At 40.4% G+C, this 18384-nt stretch overlaps 1 protein-coding gene across 4 annotated transcripts in view; it reads left to right on the plus strand.

Moving 5' to 3' along the window:
- Window positions 1-18384, plus strand: part of LOC106081131 (rho GTPase-activating protein Graf) — a 349632-nt gene that overhangs the window by 303209 nt on the left and 28039 nt on the right. For all 4 annotated transcript variants that reach the window (XM_013242882.2, XM_013242886.2, XM_013242885.2 and 1 more), the window contains exons 5-6: window positions 17508-17723; window positions 17800-17871. In XM_013242882.2, the coding sequence (XP_013098336.2) occupies window positions 17508-17723; window positions 17800-17871 (288 nt within the window). The remainder of the gene's footprint in view (window positions 1-17507; window positions 17724-17799; window positions 17872-18384) is intronic.

Genomic DNA, 18384 nt, shown 5'->3' on the forward strand with positions numbered 1-18384 from the left:
AGTATGATACTAATCGGTCTATGAACTGATATAGCCCCCATATAAACCGATCCCCGAATTTGGCTTCCTGAACCCCTGGTAGTTTATATTTCCAGATAATTTTGCTGAAATTTGGCACACAGACTTCCCTTGCAAATTGAACATTCCACTAAGGGACAGGGGCAAACTTTTCACATATCAATGAGTGCAGTCCGATTCAAGTTTAAGCCCAATGATAAACGGCCTCCTTTTTATGCCCGAGACCGAACGGCGAGCCGCAGTGCGACACCTACTTGGAGAGAAGTTTTACATGGCATAGTACCTCACAAATGTCGCCAGCATTAGGGGGGCAAAACCCCCGCCTGATGGTCTCGCGAAGATTCGAACCCAGGCGTTCAGCGTCATAGGCAGACATGCTAACCTCTGCGCTTTGGTGGCTTCCACGCAGACATCCCTTATGACTTCCAATATCCATGGAATATATAAACTGATATATAATATATAAACTGATATAGCCCCTATATAAACCGATCCCCGGATTTGGCTTCTTGAACCCCTAGAAGCCTCAATTTTCCTCCGATTTGTCTGAAATTTGCAACATTGACTTGTGCCAAGTACTTTGACTCAAAAATTTCTGCTATGACTTCCAGCGTCCAGGCCAAGTAAGATCACAACCGGTCTATATACTGATGTAGGCCCCTTAAATGCTGATTCCCCGACATGACTACTTGAGACCATAGCATATGGACATACTTATCGGAATAAGTATATCCATATCCAAATCTGAATCGACTTTGATGAAATTGAGCAGACGCTTGGTATGGAAAACTATCAGGGATTTTGTAAGTAGCCTGAAATTCCTGACTTGTATTTTGCTTATTGAGATCAAAAGAAAAATAGTAAAACCGAACTAAGTTCGGTCGGGCCGTATCTAAAATACCCTCCACCATGGATCGCATTTGTCAAGTTCTTCGCTCGGTATCTCTTTATGGGCAAACAAGGGATAATAGATAAGAATTGCTATACAAAATTTCTGCCAAATCAGACAAAAGAACTGCGCCCTGTAAGGACTCAAGAAGTAAAATCGGGAGATCGGTTTATATGGGAGCTGTATCAAGCTATAGATCGATTAAGACCATATTGAACACGTATGTTGAAGGTCATGAGAGAAACAGTTGTACAAAAGTTATACCAAATCGAATGAGAATTGCGCCCTCTAGAGGCTCAAGAAGTCATAATCCCAGAACGGCTTATATGGCAGTTTATATGGCAGCTTATATGGCAAACTTAGCACAGTTGTTGGAATTCATAACAAAACACCTCATGAAAATTTTCAGCCAAATCGGATGAGCATTGCGCCCTAAGCGGCTTAAGAAGTCAAGATCGTAGATCGGTTTGGCATCTATATCTGGTTATGAACCGATTTGAAACCTACTAAGCACAGTTCTTGGAAGGGATACCAAAACACCACGTGCAAAATTGTAGTAAAATCGGACGAGAAGTGCGCCGTCTAGAAGTTCAAGAAGTCAAGACCCAAGATCGGTTTATATGGCAGCTATATCAAAACATGGACCGATTTGGCCCATTTACAATCTCAACTGACTTAGACTAATAGGTAGTTTTTGTGAAAAATTGCAAGAGGCTAGCTTTACTCCTTCGTAAGTTAGCCCGCTTTCGACAAAAATGTAATGACGATTAAAAATGTATACATTTTGTACGGTCTTAGATGCATATTTCGAGGTGTGACAAACTGAATTACGAAATTAGTATACCCCAAGAGAGCCATTGGCAAAAGTTGGGGATTTAGACCTCTTGTCATGCATTGGGTATATACGACAGTTGTCACATCAATTTTGTTATATAGTGTTGTGCTCTGGTGGACGGCGCTTCAAAAATCCACCAACTGCTCAATACTTAACCGGATTCAAAGGATGGCTTGTTTGTGCATCACAGCCGCACTGAGGAAGACACCATCTGATGCAAGGAATTTAATGCTACATCTTATGCTTCAGGACATTTTGGACAAATTGCAGCGACTACTGCCGTGAGGTTAAGAGAGCTTTCTCATTGGTCATGTGGCGGCTACGGACACTGTGTTATCCTTGATCCAATATCCGATGTTCCAGGCAGTGTGCATTACACCCTACCTGAGCCACTTTTTGATAAAAATTACTGTGCCACTATTCCTGATAGAACCGACTGGAACTAGGATATCCCTGGTAACAGAAGTTACATAGACTTCTATACGGATGGTTCCAAACTAAACGACTAGGTGGGCTTTGGGGTGTACTCTAAAGATCTAGAACTGGTCATATCAAAGAGATTACCCGACCACTGCAGTGTGTATCAGGCAGAAATCCTTGCAATTAAGGAAGTAGTGGAATGGCTAAGATATAGTGTCATTACGACGTTTGGCATAAATATCTTCTCAGACAGCCAAGCAGCCATTAAATCCCTGGAGAACGTATTTCTGAACACAAAAACCGCCCTCAACTGTCGCCTGAACAGTTAAAAATTCACCTGTTCAGGGTGTCGGGCCACAGAGAAATCTCAGGGAATTCTAAAGCGGACGAGCTTGCGAGACTAGGAACTACCTTACACACTCCAGGGACACTGGAATCTGTGGGTATGCCTCTAGCGACATGTAAGCTAAGTTTTCAGAACCCTGTCCGAAGGTCAACGAATGATAGATGGTCACAAAGAGGGGGCTTTGAGCATTCCAAAACTATGTGGCCTCATATAGACTTGAAGAGGTCTACTGCTTTGCTGTCATTGGCTAGAACAGACGTCTCAGTCATTGTGTCCGTCATGACAGGTCACTGTATAATCGGAAAACATGCTGACAGGCTGAAGGTTGCCTGCAACGACTTTTGCAGAAGCTGTAGGGACATCGAGGAAGAAGAGACTATAGAACACCTTCTGTGTGAGTGTCCCGCACTAGCAGTCAGAAAGAGTTCCACTTTAGGTTCTCATTTCTTTGAGAACCTGTCTGATTTAGCGGATGTGAATGTTCGCAAGTTATTGCTAGGAGCTAGAAGGCATCTTCCTTCTTCTGTTCCTATAGTATCACAATAGACGAAAACGTCAAAGTGAGTCTGATGACAGACTGCCACTTAAAACTAACCTAACCCCAACCTTACCTAGTATACCCCCATCCTATGGTGGAGGGTATAAAAACACCATGTGCAACAAATTCGGATTATAATTGCGCCATCCGTAGCGCAGAGGTTAGTATGTCCGCCTATGACGCTGAACTCCCGGGTTCGAATCCTGGCGAGACCAACAGAAAAAAATTTTCAACGGTGGTTTTCCCCTCCTAATGCTGGCAACATTTGTGAGCTAGTATGCCATGTAAAACTTCTCTCCAAAGAGGTGTCGCACTGCGGCACGCCGTTCGGCCTCGGCTATAAAAAGAAGGACCCTTATCATGGAGCTTAAAATTTGTATCGTACTGCACTCATTGATATGTGAGAAGTTTGCCCCTGTTTCTTAGTGGAATGTTCATGGGCAAAATTTGCAATTTGCAATTGCGCCATCTAGAAGCTAAATGGGTCAAATCGGGAGATCGGTTTATATGGCAGCTATATCAAAGCATGTGCCTGTTTACAATCCCAACCAATCTGCTCTAATAAGAAGCATTTGTGCAATTGGTCAAGCATATAGTTGTACTCCTTCGAAAGTTTGTGTGCTTTCGACAGCTAGACAGACGGACAGACGCAAGGACATATCTATATAAACCTAGAGCGTAAAGACTTTGTTGGGTCTTAGCTCCTTAACTTGCCGCTTGCCAGCGCACTACATTCATAGGGGACATCCCCTGCGTGTTGGTTGAAAAAAAAAATAATAAGTACACCCTCTATAGGCTTAAGAAATCAAATCGTTATATCGGTTTACGTATATATAGCTATATCAAAATATGGACCGATATGGCTCATTAACAATCCCGACCTACACTTACAAGTAGTATTTGTGCAAAATTTTTCAAGTACCTATCTTTACTCCTTCGAAATGTAGCGTACTTTCGACAGACAGACGGACAGAGCTTAATTAGGTTTAGGTTAGGTTAGGTTAAAAAGAGGGTTCAGGTTAGGTTGAAAAGAGGGTGCATGTCTGGTATTGTGTTCTAAGTGCCGGTATCTGTTAACCGCGAAAGCCGGGCAATGGCAAAAGAAATGTTCCAACGTCTCATCATCTTCCCCGCATGCCCTACACATGCTATCACTTGCCGGACCGATTTTACATAAGTGAGCTCGGAGTCCTATGTGTCCCGTTATGATACCAATAGCTGTACTGACCTCCTTCTTACTTCCTTTCAGTAATAGCCTCGTTTTCTCACGATCTGGAACCCCCATAGTCCTATGTGTCCCGTTATGATACCAATAGCTGTACTGACCTCCTTCTTACTTCATTTCAGTAATAGCCTTGTTTTCTCACGATCTGGACCCCTCCCCCATAGGATTTTCGACGTCCTACCGATCGTTTCGCTTTCATGTCAATACTTTGTTGGTTTAGATCGTTTCGCTGTCATGTCAATCGTCGATCGTTTCGCTGTCGATCGTTTCGCTGTCGATCGTTTCGATGTCGATCGTGTCGCTGTCGATCGTTTCGATGTCGATCGTTTCATGTCGATCGTTTCGCTGTCATGTCAATACTTTGTTGGGCCTTAGGTCATTATTTCGATCATTATTTCGTTACAAACGGAACGACGATATTATTGTACCCCCAACCTATGGGCCAAATCCCTCCAAAATGGCTTGAAGTCGAAATCCCACATTTGTGGTATTAAATTAAAAAAAAAAAAATGCAATACGGCAACTCTGGATGCTGCTTCTGTCACACAGAGTTGCTGGTGTTTTTTGTTGCAACCCAAGAGTATTCTTGTTGTCATCGTTTTCCACTTCATCATCATCACTCTCATCATCCTCTTCATCAATAGTTTGTTGTACAACATTTGCCACTTATTCCATGTTTCGAGCTTCGTTATTATTTTTTTTTTGTGAGTTCCTTTTTTCGCACTCTTCCAACTCTACGTATATGTATTCGCTCTGGTGGATGCGTGTTTGGGGGCAAATGTATGTGTGTTTGTGTGTGTGCGTGCATATGTGTGCCAGTGTGTGAGTGCGTGTGGCAAATGTCAAAAACGCCACGGCCAGTCAACAGAGTTTTCGTTAGAATTGGTTAATGTCGTTGTTCGAGGTGCTGTTGAGTTTGTTTCATTTTTCCTGCACGATTTTTTCCATTCTGCAAAAATTGTGAAAACGTTTTCCACACAAATAAAAGAAAAAACAACGAAAATCTAAAATTTAAATAATTAGGAAAACATAAAACCACAAATCTTTCGAAAAGAGTCTGTGAAAATTGTATTGCCAAAGACTTTGCAAATTTCCTTTATCCTTGTCATGGAATGTCATAAAGTTCTTGGCTTATACAGAGAAAAGCCATAAAAAATGTTGTTGTTTGTGGTTGTGGTGTATTTTGTAATGTGCGAAGAACGAAAGTGAAAGTTGTGACGCATTTATGAAAAGTGAAAATCTATCTTGGCCAAAAAAATCAAGAAAACCAACCAAATCAAGAAGAAAAAAAAGAAACACTAAAAAGCCATCTCCCTAGAACCCTATCTTGAAACGAAACGAAATAAAAAATCCTAAAAGCTATTGCTTTCAGCGACTTGTGTGTTTAGTGTGAACTTTACTATGTCAAACTATTACATATGTATATACATATGTATATAGAAATCGAATGAATGTATGTGCTAATGATATTCCTCTATATATGTATGCAAATTTGCGTGTGTGAGTTCTTTAAGTCCATTTAATCACTCAGCCAGCAAATCAAATCAAAGTTAACCACCCCTTTGCTATTATTTAATTGAAAATTGGTGGAAAAAAAGAAAACGGTGACTTCAACAACACCTTCCTGAGGAAATCCCAAGAAGGATGTTCAATTGGTGGTAAAACCTCAATGCTAGCCATCTTAGCCATGTACTTTTCGAATTACAAATTAAATGGTGGTAAGTGAAGGAAGAGGCTCATATACTACATTAATTTGTTATAAAACAAAAATGTTGCATACTTTTTGGAGTTAAATTATATTTGCATATAAAGCATACATTGTGGATCATAATTGTAAAAATCTCTTTATATATCAATATTGTGTTATGTTTTATAGGAGTAAAATGTCCTTGCAATATGTATATTTCAATTATTAAACTTGCCCGTGTCAAATCTTATATGTAAACTAAGGTGCGCCAATTTGTGTGGTTTTCAAAAAACCTTACCAAACGGCTATCAACAAAAATCTTAATCTATCTTCCGGTTTTTATACCCTACAACACTACTGTGGCACTGAGTATTATAACCATTGATAAGTATACCGATCGACTCAGAATCACTTTCTGAATCGAATTAGCTATGTCCGTCTGTCCATGTAATTTGTTTGCAAACTACTGGTCAAAATTTTCATCCGATCATCTTAAAATTTGGTATGGGCACGTTTTTCAGCTTAGAGACGAAGCCTATTGAAATTGGAAAAAATCGGTTCAGATTTGGATATAGCTCCCCAAACCGATTCTCTCGAAATTTGGCAGGAAGGATTTTCTTATGACTCTCCATCTTACTGGTGAATTGTATAGAAATCGGTTCAGATTTGGATATTTCTTTTGACTCTCAATATTAATGGTGAATTTCATAGAAATCGGTTCAGATTTGGATATAGCTGCCACATATATGTTCTTCCGATTTGCAGTGATACAGCAATAAAATGGTCATTTGTCAACCGATTCTCTCGAAATTAGCAGGAAGGATTTTCCTATGACTCTCCATATTACTGGTGAATTTCATAGAAGTCGGTTCAGATTTGGATATAGCTGCCATATATAAGTTCTTCCGATTTGCAGTAATACTGCAATAAAATTGCCATTTGTCAACCGATTCTCTCGAAATTTGGCAGGAAGGATTTTCTTATGACTCTCCATCTCACTGGTGGATTGTATAGAAATCGGTTCAGATTTGGATATAGCTGCCCTTTAAATATTCGTCCGATTTGCAGTAATACTTTAATAAAATGGTCATTTGTTAACCGATTTGGCAAGAAGGACTTTCTTATGACTCTCCATATTACTGGTGAATTTCATAGAAATCGGTTCAGATTTGGATATAGCTCCCATATATATGTTCGTACGATTTGCGGTAATACATCAATTAAATGGTCATTTGTTAACCGATTCTCTCGAAATTTGGCAAGAAGGATTTTCTTATGACCACCGAAATTACAGGTAAATTTCATAGAAATCGGTTCAGATTTGGATATAGCTGTCATATAAATGTTCGTCCGATTTGCAGTGATACAGCAATTAAATAGTCATTTGTAAACCGTTTCTCGAAATGGCAGGAAGGATTTTCTTATGTCTCTCCATTTTACTGGTGAATTGTATAGAAATCGGTTCAGATTTGGATATAGCTGCCATATAAATGTTCTTCCGATTGGTCAAAACACATATTCGTAGTGGCCAAAGAAGCATTCAAGTGTTTGGGCTTTCTTAAGCGGTGCAGGAAGTATTTCACCTCTTCTGATCTTCTCAATATCTATACGACCTACATCAGGCCGAGGATGGAATATAACTCTGAAATATGGGCAGGAGCTCCAAAATTATACTTGGAGCTTCTTGACCGGGTTCAACAGAGCGAGAGCGATGGTGTTGATTGGTGACAGTACAGTATCCAACTCTATTGCTTCTCTTTAACATCGTTGGAATGTGGGTAACGTTGTATTGCTCTATCGTTATTTTCATGGCGTGTGTTCCAGTAACATTCGTCTTCTTATCCCTGACGTTAGGATGTTCACCAGAAATACAAGACTTGCCAGGAACTCACACCCGTTTGTAATTGATTGGCCAGTCGGCCGAACCATGCATTACCGAGAAAAATCATTTTTCGCCCGAACCATTCGTATGTGGAATCGACTTCCATTCGTATGTGGAATCGACGTTCAGAAATTTTAGTTGAATATCAATAAACATTACTCCCTCGTTTCCCCCTCCAACCCTTAACTTTCCTAATTGCCAACGCAATTCACTGCAAATATAGGGGACATCCCCTGCGTATTGGTTACGTGAAAAAAATTGTCTTATCATAGGTGGTGCGATGGGGATCATTTCTACTGGAAACCCTTCTAGATGTCCAACACAAAGACATAGAGATTAGGTATGAGGCAGCCACTATGTAACTTAAGGCGACGGGAGAGTGGATAGAAAATAAGAGCAGGCCGTACCATCCGTGGTAATTGATGGTAATTGTGGTGACGCTAGGAGATCTGTATGTATTGAACGAGTGATCTTTTACCAGCGGTAAAGTCGGGAAAAGTCAATGGATAGTTAAGCTAGAGTATAGAAAGAACTGGGCGTCTTCATTGAGGATCCAGGGACTGACATCTGCTTCTGTCTAGCTAACGATGAAACCGTCCTTAAGGCGGAGATCCAGATGATCACGGAATGCTTAAGGTGGTACGGTCTTAGCCTAAGGACGTCAACTAAGAATGTCTTGACGGTTAGTAAGTCGGTCATTATCGCTATGTAGGTGTGTGTGAAGAGGGATTAAAAGGGTACCTGAGACGACACTTGAGGTCGAGTGACACTTTTGGCAGCGGTAAAGTCTGGAATAGTCAACGGATAGTTAAACGTTAGTATAAGAAAACCTAGGCGTCTTCATTTAGGATCCAGAGACTGACATCTGTTTCTGGCTGCCTGACAATAACACCGTCCTAAAGGCGGAGATCCAGATGATCACGGAATGCTTAAGGTGGTACGGTCTAAGCCAGAGAACGTCGACTATGAATATCTTGACGGTTAGTAAGTCGCTCATTAGCGCTATGTAGGTGTGTGAAGAGAGATTAACGCCTTCTCTGAGTATGGCACAATCCACATAGTTTGGGTGCAGGGCCATAACGATGTAAGGGGTAATGCTCGGTTTTTACGATCAACAGACTCAGGCAACTCCTCCTTGCCTTCGTTGGCTCAGAAATCCTACCAGACTTGAACCAACTTAGGGGTATCCAATGTAAAGCGATTAAGAATTTGTGAGCGGCACTATTTCTTCACATAGACATGACATAGATTTCTACAGGTTTACTTTTCGGCATTTAGAGCCCATTAGCCACTGAAGGCCACCATGCCGCAGAAGCTAACATGTCCGCCTATGACACCGAACGCCTGGTTTGAAACCCCGGCGTGAACATCAGAAATCAATTTCGGCGGTGGTTATCCCCTTACTAACGCTGGCTACATCAAAGAGGTATCCTGCCATGTTAAAACTTTTCCATAGTGACATGGGGCAGATTAATAATCGTATCCTCTTTTCAATCTGCAAATTCTCACCGGTAAGAGTGTAATCCAGTTAGCCAATTTAGGCCTCCACTAAACTCTAGATTGATAAGATAACTAAAAGTTTAGGGGCATTCCTTTCACAGAAAGAGGGGTTGACCCATTATCCTGTGTCTCCTTTTCGCAATAGCGGCGCGGTCACCCAAAGATATTGGACCGTCTCCAACTTCTTCTCTCCCTGCAAAAGTCTGCCCTTCCCTACGTCGAGCGCGGCGCATAAGACTTGACGTTGCAGGATTCTTAGAAGAAATTCTCATCGACGAGAGTACAGACACAATCAGTACAATCGGGCCTTTTTAGAACTCGAGAATGATAAGAAGACTATGACCCTGGAGACAAATCAGGCACAGAAAGTAGGGTTAATCCATTATCCCGTGTCTTCTATTCGAAATACCGGGGCAGTGATCCAAAAGACTCGACCACTTCGAACTCCTCCTCGCCATCGCACACCCTGAGAAAGTCTACATCTCTATGCTTTCAGCGTGGCATTAAAGACTTGACATTGCACTGACAAGTCCGGACTCCTATTAGAAGTCTAAAGTCATGCTTCATCAGCTCCAGGATAAGGGGCGTCTTGTTTTGCGAAATAGTGAGCCACAGACAGCACATGATTCGTACGCGCGGTCACCATCCCCCATTACCGGATTGACTCGATGGAGTTCTTCAATGGCAAGGGCTGCCGCCTCAGTAAGTTAGGGATAAGAAGTCGCAAACTTGTAAAGAAGAAGTTCCCCAAAGTGAAGAGATATTTCCCGCCCTGTTTACCCACTACCTATTCTCTATTCAACACCATACAACGATATTGAGATCGTGTCATATTCGGATAACTACTATGCGATGATGACTTCAAAAGATATCGGGTGGGATCTTCATGATCTTGGGCGAGAGGTTGAGGAAGAGAGATTAAAGATCAATGATGGGCACACTAACACTGTTGAAAAAACTAAATTGTGTTGGTGTGAGTATCATTAAACATCAATTAAATGATGCTGGATGTAGCCATACGAAGTTGTTTGCACTGTCCGTGTGCTTCTAGAATAATCGGACATAAGATAATCGGATGTGTATACAGCCCATTTATGATCTATATCAAGCTGTTCCTATAGCAATTCAATAGGCCATATGAACAGATCTCTACATAGAAATAGGACTCTATCCGAACTGAACAGAGACAGAGTACACGCAAAAAAAAAGCTTGGGACTTTTTTACGACAAACATAATACTTTTATCACGATTTATTTTCTTTTATTATAAGCGTGTAATGTTTCTCTTCACCATATCAACGTTGGAAATAAACTTTTTGACGAATTTCTTCCCACCACCAATCCGGTCAAATATGCATAACTTATGCCCCCCAGCTTTATCGAAATATGGTCCGCTTTGAACCACATTTGACATGGATATTGAGTGGTCTAACAAGTACCATTATTCAATTTTGTAGAACAAAATATTGGTCTTTTTGGTAGCCATATCTAAATATAGACCGATCTGAACCATATACGACATGGATGTCGAAATGCCTAACATAAGACACTATGTCAAATTTCAGCGAAATCGGATTATAAATGTGCCAAGACTTTAAATCGAGAGATCGGTCTATATGGCAGCTATATCCAAATCTGAAACGATTTGGGTCAAATTGATGAGGGTTGTCGAAGAGCCTAACATAACTCACTGTCCCAAATTTCGGCGAAATCGGACAATGAATGCGCCTTTTATGGGCCCAAAACTTTAAATCGAGAGATCGGCCTATATGGCAGCTATATTCAAAACTGGACCGATCTGGACCAAATTGAAGAAGGATGTCGACTAGCTTAACACAACTCATTGTACCAAATTTCAGCAAAATTGGATTATAAATGTGGTTTTTATGGGCCTAAGACCCTAAATCAGCGGATCGGTCTATATGGGGGCTATATCCAAATCTGGACCGATCTGAGCCAAATTAACGAAGGATGTCGAAGGGCCTAACACAATTCACTACCCCAAATTTTAGCAAAATCGGAAAATAAATATGGCTTTTCTGGGCTTAAGACCCTAAATTGGCGGATCGGTCCATATGGGGGCTATACGAAGATATAGTCCGATATAGCCCATCTTCGAACTTAATCTGCTTATGGACAAAAAAAGAATCTGTGCAAAGTTTCAGCTCAATATCTCTATTTTTATAGACTGTAGCTTGATGTCAACAGACAGACGGACGGCCATGGCTAGATTGTCTTAGATTTTTTCGCTGATCAAGAATATATATACTTTATAAGGTCGGAAATGGATATTACGATGTGTTGTAAAAGGAATGACAAAATGAATATACCCCCATCTTTAGGTGGTGGGTATAAAAACTTGTACTGTTATCGTAAACAAAGTCCAACGTTTTTTAGAAGAGAATTTTACTTTGTGAAAATGTCCTTTATATGAAACGAATTATTTTTTTGCGTGTACAGGCACTATTTAACTTGCAGAATAAACGCTAAAACCAATCTCCCTTGGAAAACATTTTATCGCCTTTCCACGTGGCAACATATGTTTGTATTAATCCTCTCTGCTTCCCCCTGCGCTGCAACTTCTTATGTGAATCAAAAATTTCATATGCAACACAAAACTTTACAATCTCAGACTCTGGTTATATTTGATCAAGATGATGAGCAGACAAGCTGGTCTAAAGCAAGCCAAAAAATTTACGATAATCGTGAATCGATTGTTCATTTGTATATCTCAATGTTTTTTTTTTTTTTCCAAATTCCACTCTTCTCCATCATCCTAGGCTGTAACTAATACTCATCTCTCTTGCAACAGACGACGTAACACTTCGCATCAGAGATTATCTAAAGTGTAAAAAAGCAACGATATTCACTTAATGTTTCTTTCAAACGCAATAACTATTGGCGGACGACAATGAAGCCATGGGGGCACTTCTCTTCCCCTGCTAACTAATTTCTAAAGCCATTAGATGATACACATGTACTGAGGTGGTATGAACATATCACTGGTTCGACATGTTCCTGTATTGTCATAGGCTATACCAATTTGTTAAAGGTGGGTGAGGGTAAGGGGGAAAAAGGACACCACCATTCGATGACTACTTTGACTCTGTTGGCAATAAATAAGTCGGCACTATGACGCGCCAAATTAACAACAAACCAGTGATGTATGTATGGAAGAGAGAAATAAAATAATTCGCTTTCACATGATATCCTTTGGATGGATGGATGGATTCATTGATGGATAGCAGCACCCAAAGAGGAGCAATAAAAATATTTACTACTTGGCACCAAAGTACAAATAGCTCAGCAAACCAACCAACCAACCAACCAGCAAACACAAATACACATTGCCATACATACAACTGTGATACATAGCAGAATGTTTATATCATTCACATATGTATACGCATATCCGTTAATAACAATAAAACTGCTGCTGTTGAAAAAAGGATCTGCAAATGACAAAAAATTAATTAATAATTTGTCACAGCTTTTAGTTCGTTCCTTGGTAAAGGTCAAAAACTCTTTCATATATGGCTATTCAGTTTTTCAAAGGTGTTTTTTGGGAGAGATTTTTTTTTTGTTTTTTGCATAACCCCCAGTATTTGTTCAGTCTGTGCCATGCATCATGTTGCACCATTGCTGAGATTGTATGAAAATGTCAGTTACATTAATCTGGTCAACCAAATGGTTGATGAAACTGTGTGTGGTCCACATACAAAGGTCAATTTTCAAACTCATTTGCTGTGGTGGTCCATTGAATTTCAATGTTGACGTTTGGCTTTGCCAAAAATTTCACTTCAACGAGCGTACATGCAAGAAGAGATACAATATAAACAATAAAATTACGAAATGTTTGAAAGATGCACACTGAAAGAAAAATCATTGCATACAAGTTTGGATGGTAGAAGAGAAATTAAGGCAAATTATCCAAAATAACCACCACGAATTAAGTTCGGCCGGGCCAAACTTTGGATACCCATCACCTCGGGTATATATGTAAACCACCTTTCATCAAAATCTGTTAAAAATTGCATACTTCATGTCCCATAGCAGTTATATCGAAATTTGTTCCGATTTGGACCAAATACTAATAAGTACAGTAGCTATATCTAAAAATTACCCGATCTGAACCATATACGACAAGGATGTCGAAAAGCCTATCATAAGTCACTGTGCCAAATGTCAGTGAAATCGGATTATATTGGGTTGCCCAAAAAGTAATTGCGGATTCTTTAAAAGAAAGTAAATGCATTTTTAATAAAACTTAGAATGAACTTTAATCAAATATACTTTTTTACACTTTTTTTCTAAAGCAAACTAAAAGTCACAGCTTATAACTGACAGAAGAAATGCAATTACAGAGTCACAAGCTGTGAAAAAATTTGTCAACGCCGACTATATGAAAAATCCGCAATTACTTTTTGGGCAACCCAATAAATGCCCTGTTTATGGGGCCAAGACTTTAAATCGAGATATCGGTCTACATGGCAGCTATATCCAAATCTGGACCGATTTGGGCCAAGTTGTAGAAAAATGTCGAAGAGCCTAACACAAAGCACTGTCCCAAATTTCAGCAAAATCGGACAATTAATGCGCCTTTTATGGGCCCATCTATATTCAAATCTGGACCGATCTCTGCCAAATTGAGGAAGAACGTCGAAGAGCCTACTAACACTAAGCACTGTCCCAAATTTGGACGAAATCGGACAATTTATGCGCGTTTTATGGGCCTAAAACCTTAAATCGAGAGATCGGTCTATATGGCAGCTTTATTTAAATCTGGACCGATCAGGGCCAAATTGAAGAAAGATGTCAAAGGGTCGAAGACAACTCACTGTCTCAAATTTCAGTAAAATCGGATAATAAATGTAGCTTTAATAGGCCCAAAACCTTAAATCGAGAGATCGGTCTATATGGCAGCTTTATTTAAATCTGGACCAATCAGGTCCAAATTGAAGAAAGATGTCAAAGGATCGAAGACAACTCACTGTCCCAAATTTCAGCAAAATCGGATAATAAATGTAGCTTTAATGGGCTTAAGACCCTTAATCGGAGGATCGGTCTATATGGCAGCTATATCGAAATCTGGACTGATTTGGGCCAAGTTGCAGAAAAATGTCGAAGAGCCTAACGCAACTCACTGTCCCCAATTTCGGCGACATCGGACAATTAATGCGCCTTGTATGGGCCCAAAACCTTAAATCAAGAGATCGGTCTATATGGCAGCTATATCCAAATCTGAACCGATCAGAGCCAAATTGAAGAAAGATGTCAAAGGGCCTAAGACAACTCACTGTCCCAAATTTCAGTAAAATCGGATAATAAATGTAGCTTTTATGGGCCCAAAACCCTAAATCGAGAGATCGGTCTATATGGCAGCTATATGCAAATCTAAACCGATCAGAGCCAAATTGAAGAAATATGTCAAATGGCCTAAGACAACTCACTGTCCCAAATTTCAGCAAAATCGGATAATAAATGTGGCTGTATGGGCCTAAGACCCAAAATCGGAGGATCGGTATATATAACAGCTATATCCAAATCTGGACCGATCTTGGCCAAATTGAGGAAGGAAGTCGAAGGGCCTAACACAACTCACTGTCCCAAATTTCAGCCAATCGGATAATAAATGTAGCTTTTATGGGCCTAAGACCCTAAATCGGAGGATCGGTCTATATGGCAGCTATAACCAAATCTGGACCAATCTGGGCCAACTTAACGAATGATGTCGAAGGGCCCAACACAACTCACTGTCCCAAATTTCAGCAAAATCGGATAATAAATGTGGCTTTTATGGGCCTAAGACCCTAAATCGACCGATCGGTCTATATAGGGGCTATATCAAGATATAGCCCATCCTCGGACTTAACCTGCTTATAGACAAAATAAGAGTGTGTGCAAAGTTTCAGCTCAATTTCCCTATTTTTTAAAGACTGTAGCGTGATTTCAACAGACAGACGGACGGACATGTCTAGATCGTCTTAGATTATTTCGGTGATTTTTTTACGAGATTCCCTCCAGTCACTAAGCCCTCTTGTCATTCTGGAGTTCTGTAGAGGCCTGAACGGGCTAACTGGACCGTACTATCACCTGTAAGATCTTCTCCTCGGTCCGTCCGGTTCCCTGATTTCTTTTCCTTGTGCGTTGGTTTAATTTTTTTATACCCACCACCATAGGATAGGGTGTACTAATCTAGTCATTCCATTTGTAACACCTCGAAATATTGATCTGGGACCCCATAAAGTATGTATATTCTGGACATTCTCGACATTCTGATTCGATCTAGCCATTGTCCGTCCATCCGTCTGTCGAAATCACGATAGCGGTCGAATGCGTAAGGACAGCCGCTTGAAATTTTGCACAGATACTTATGATCGATGTAGGTCGTTGGGGATTGGGCCGTATCGGTTCAGATTTAGATATAGCTACCATATAAACCGATCTCCCGATTTTACTAGCCCCTTGAAGCATGAAGTGTATGAAGTGTTCTGTTATGACTTCCAACAACTATGTTAAGTACTGTACGAATCGGTTTATAACCTGATATAGCTGCCATATAAACCGATCTCCCGTTTTGACTTCTTGAGCCCCTGGAAGCCGATTTGGCTTAAATTTTGAAGGAGGTGTCCCGTTGTGGTTTTCAACTTTGCATGCGGTGTTCTGTTATGACTTTCAAAATTGTGCCTAGTACGGTCCACATCGGTCTATAACCTGATATAGCTCCCATATAAACCGATCTCCAGATATGACTTTTTGAGCCCTTACAAGTCCCAATTTATGTCCGATTTGGTTCTGTTATGACTTCCAACAACTGTGTTAAGTACGGTCCAAATCGGTCTATAACCTTATATAGCTCCCATTTAAACCGATCTTCCGATTTGACATCTTGAGTCTTTACAAATCGCAATTTATGTCCGATTTGGCTAAAATTTTGCAGGAGGTGTTCCGTTATGAATTCCAAGTTTGCCAAATACGGTCCAAATCAGCCTATAACCTGATATAGCTCCTATGTAAACCGGTCTCTCGGCCATCCTTGTTCGGTTCCTAGAAGCTTTAATTTTTGTTGGTTTGACAGAAGTCGAACTTACAACACTTTTACTTGTTTTGGTTTCTGCTCTAGGGGAAACACAATGGACCTAAGGCCTCCCATTGAAGAGGCTAGTACTTGAGGTTGCTAGTCGTGTGCATCCAACCTAACCTAACCTATTCCGCGATTGAATCACCTGCTGCTACAGGGTAGCTGACATAAAGTGTTACCAATTCAAACTTTAGTTGAAACCGCATAACTGCAATACGCTTAAGTGAAAAATCCCGCTTAAGTGAAACTTGATGGAAAGAGCCGCACATATTTTGTTGTATTCAATACAATTGAATTTGCTTAAGTGAAAAAATCACTTAGAAGGCCACCGTAGCGCAGAGTTAGCATGTCCGCCTATGACGCTGAACGCCTAGGTTCGAATCCCGGCGAGACCATCAGAAAAAATTTTTCAGCGGTGGTTTTCCCCTCCTAATGCTGGCAACATTTGTGAGGTACTATGCCATGTAAAACATCTCTCCAAAGTGGTGCCACACTGCGGCACGCCGTTTGGACTCGGCTATAAAAAGGAGGCACCTTATCATTGAGCTTAAACTTGAATCGGACTGCAGCCATTGATATGTGAGAAGTTTATACCCCTATTCCTTTAGGGAATGTTCATGGGCAAAATTTGGCAAGTTTGTTGCCGAAAGTGGGAGTGACAATCCATCAAGAAGGACTCGACAAACAGGATGACGAAATAAGCATAGTTATAGTGGAGGATATGAAAAGTACAACAAGTTCGATCAAACGTCAAAGGGTTGGATTACGATGGCCTAGTATGTTATGAGCTCTTGTCACATGGTCGTAGGGTAATACGGAGTATTAACAAAAAACTTTAAGTAAATATTCTACCATAAATTTCTCTCTCTGCATAAATTCCATAAATTTCTCTCTGCTGAAAGCAAACACTTTAAAATTTTTCTCGCAACGTCTTTTGTTACTGATAAGCAAAGGAAAACTAAGTTACTTCCTCCTTTCATCACCAGAAGAGTTAACCCACAATCCAATAACCTACATGTCATATTTTCCTTCAAACGAAACAATCGGATTGTTGTTTTCATTCAATTTCTGTTCTTTCTATTCCAGGCGGATGCCAGTTTGGGCATGCATGAACGTGAATATGTCCAAGAATCACTGAGCTATGTCCTGCGCATACAAGAAGTCCAGGAACGTATAAAATTTGAATTTGTCGAAATCCTGTTGGCCTTCATTTCCAGTTGGTTAGTCTTCTATCATACAGCACATGAATCGGCGGAAGATAACAGGGACTACCTGCAAGATTTAAGGCATAAAGTTCAGAAGGTAAGATTAAATTCAATTATTGTGCAAGGAATTTATTTTGTAATTCATGTTTGTTTTTTTGTGTTCTTCATTGCAGACTCGCGAAAATTTTATAGGAACGCGAGAAAAAGTCACAGAACTTAAATTAAAATACATGGAGAAGAGAACAGTAAGTAAAAGGCAAATTCATGTTTGCATGTAATCGGGGCAAAATTTCACAAACTATTTTATTGGAGCTTAGGGCATGTGAAAACCTAACTTGCCAACTGTCGTGAAAGGAAGCATTGATGGTTGTGGCTCAAGTTATAATCTAGACTTTTGTTGCCTGTTTGCCTTCTACCGCCAGTAGTTCCGAAACTTAAGGCACTACTCCGCCCTGATGTAAATAGATAGTTACTTCCAGTGTCGTTAACTTGAGTGTGTATGGCTTCTGGTTCTCAATGGAATTCGGAGGTCTTTCAAGGAAGAGAGGTCCTCGGTCAAAGGCCTTAAGGAAGCTGTCTGGATGAGGAGAGGACCAATGTGCTAGACTAGCAGGTACTTTTTTTAGACGGAGAAAGCTTAGCATTTCAGGCGAGCTATCTTGTATGGGGCGGATGTGCCGGTCTCTATGGAAGTTTAGTACTTGGGCGTTGTTATTGAACAGAAACTAAGGAACGACGAGGAAAGTATCAAACTGAAT

This window comes from Stomoxys calcitrans, chromosome 4 (genome assembly GCF_963082655.1).
Source record: "Stomoxys calcitrans chromosome 4, idStoCalc2.1, whole genome shotgun sequence".
Classification (NCBI taxonomy): Eukaryota; Metazoa; Arthropoda; class Insecta; order Diptera; family Muscidae; genus Stomoxys; species Stomoxys calcitrans.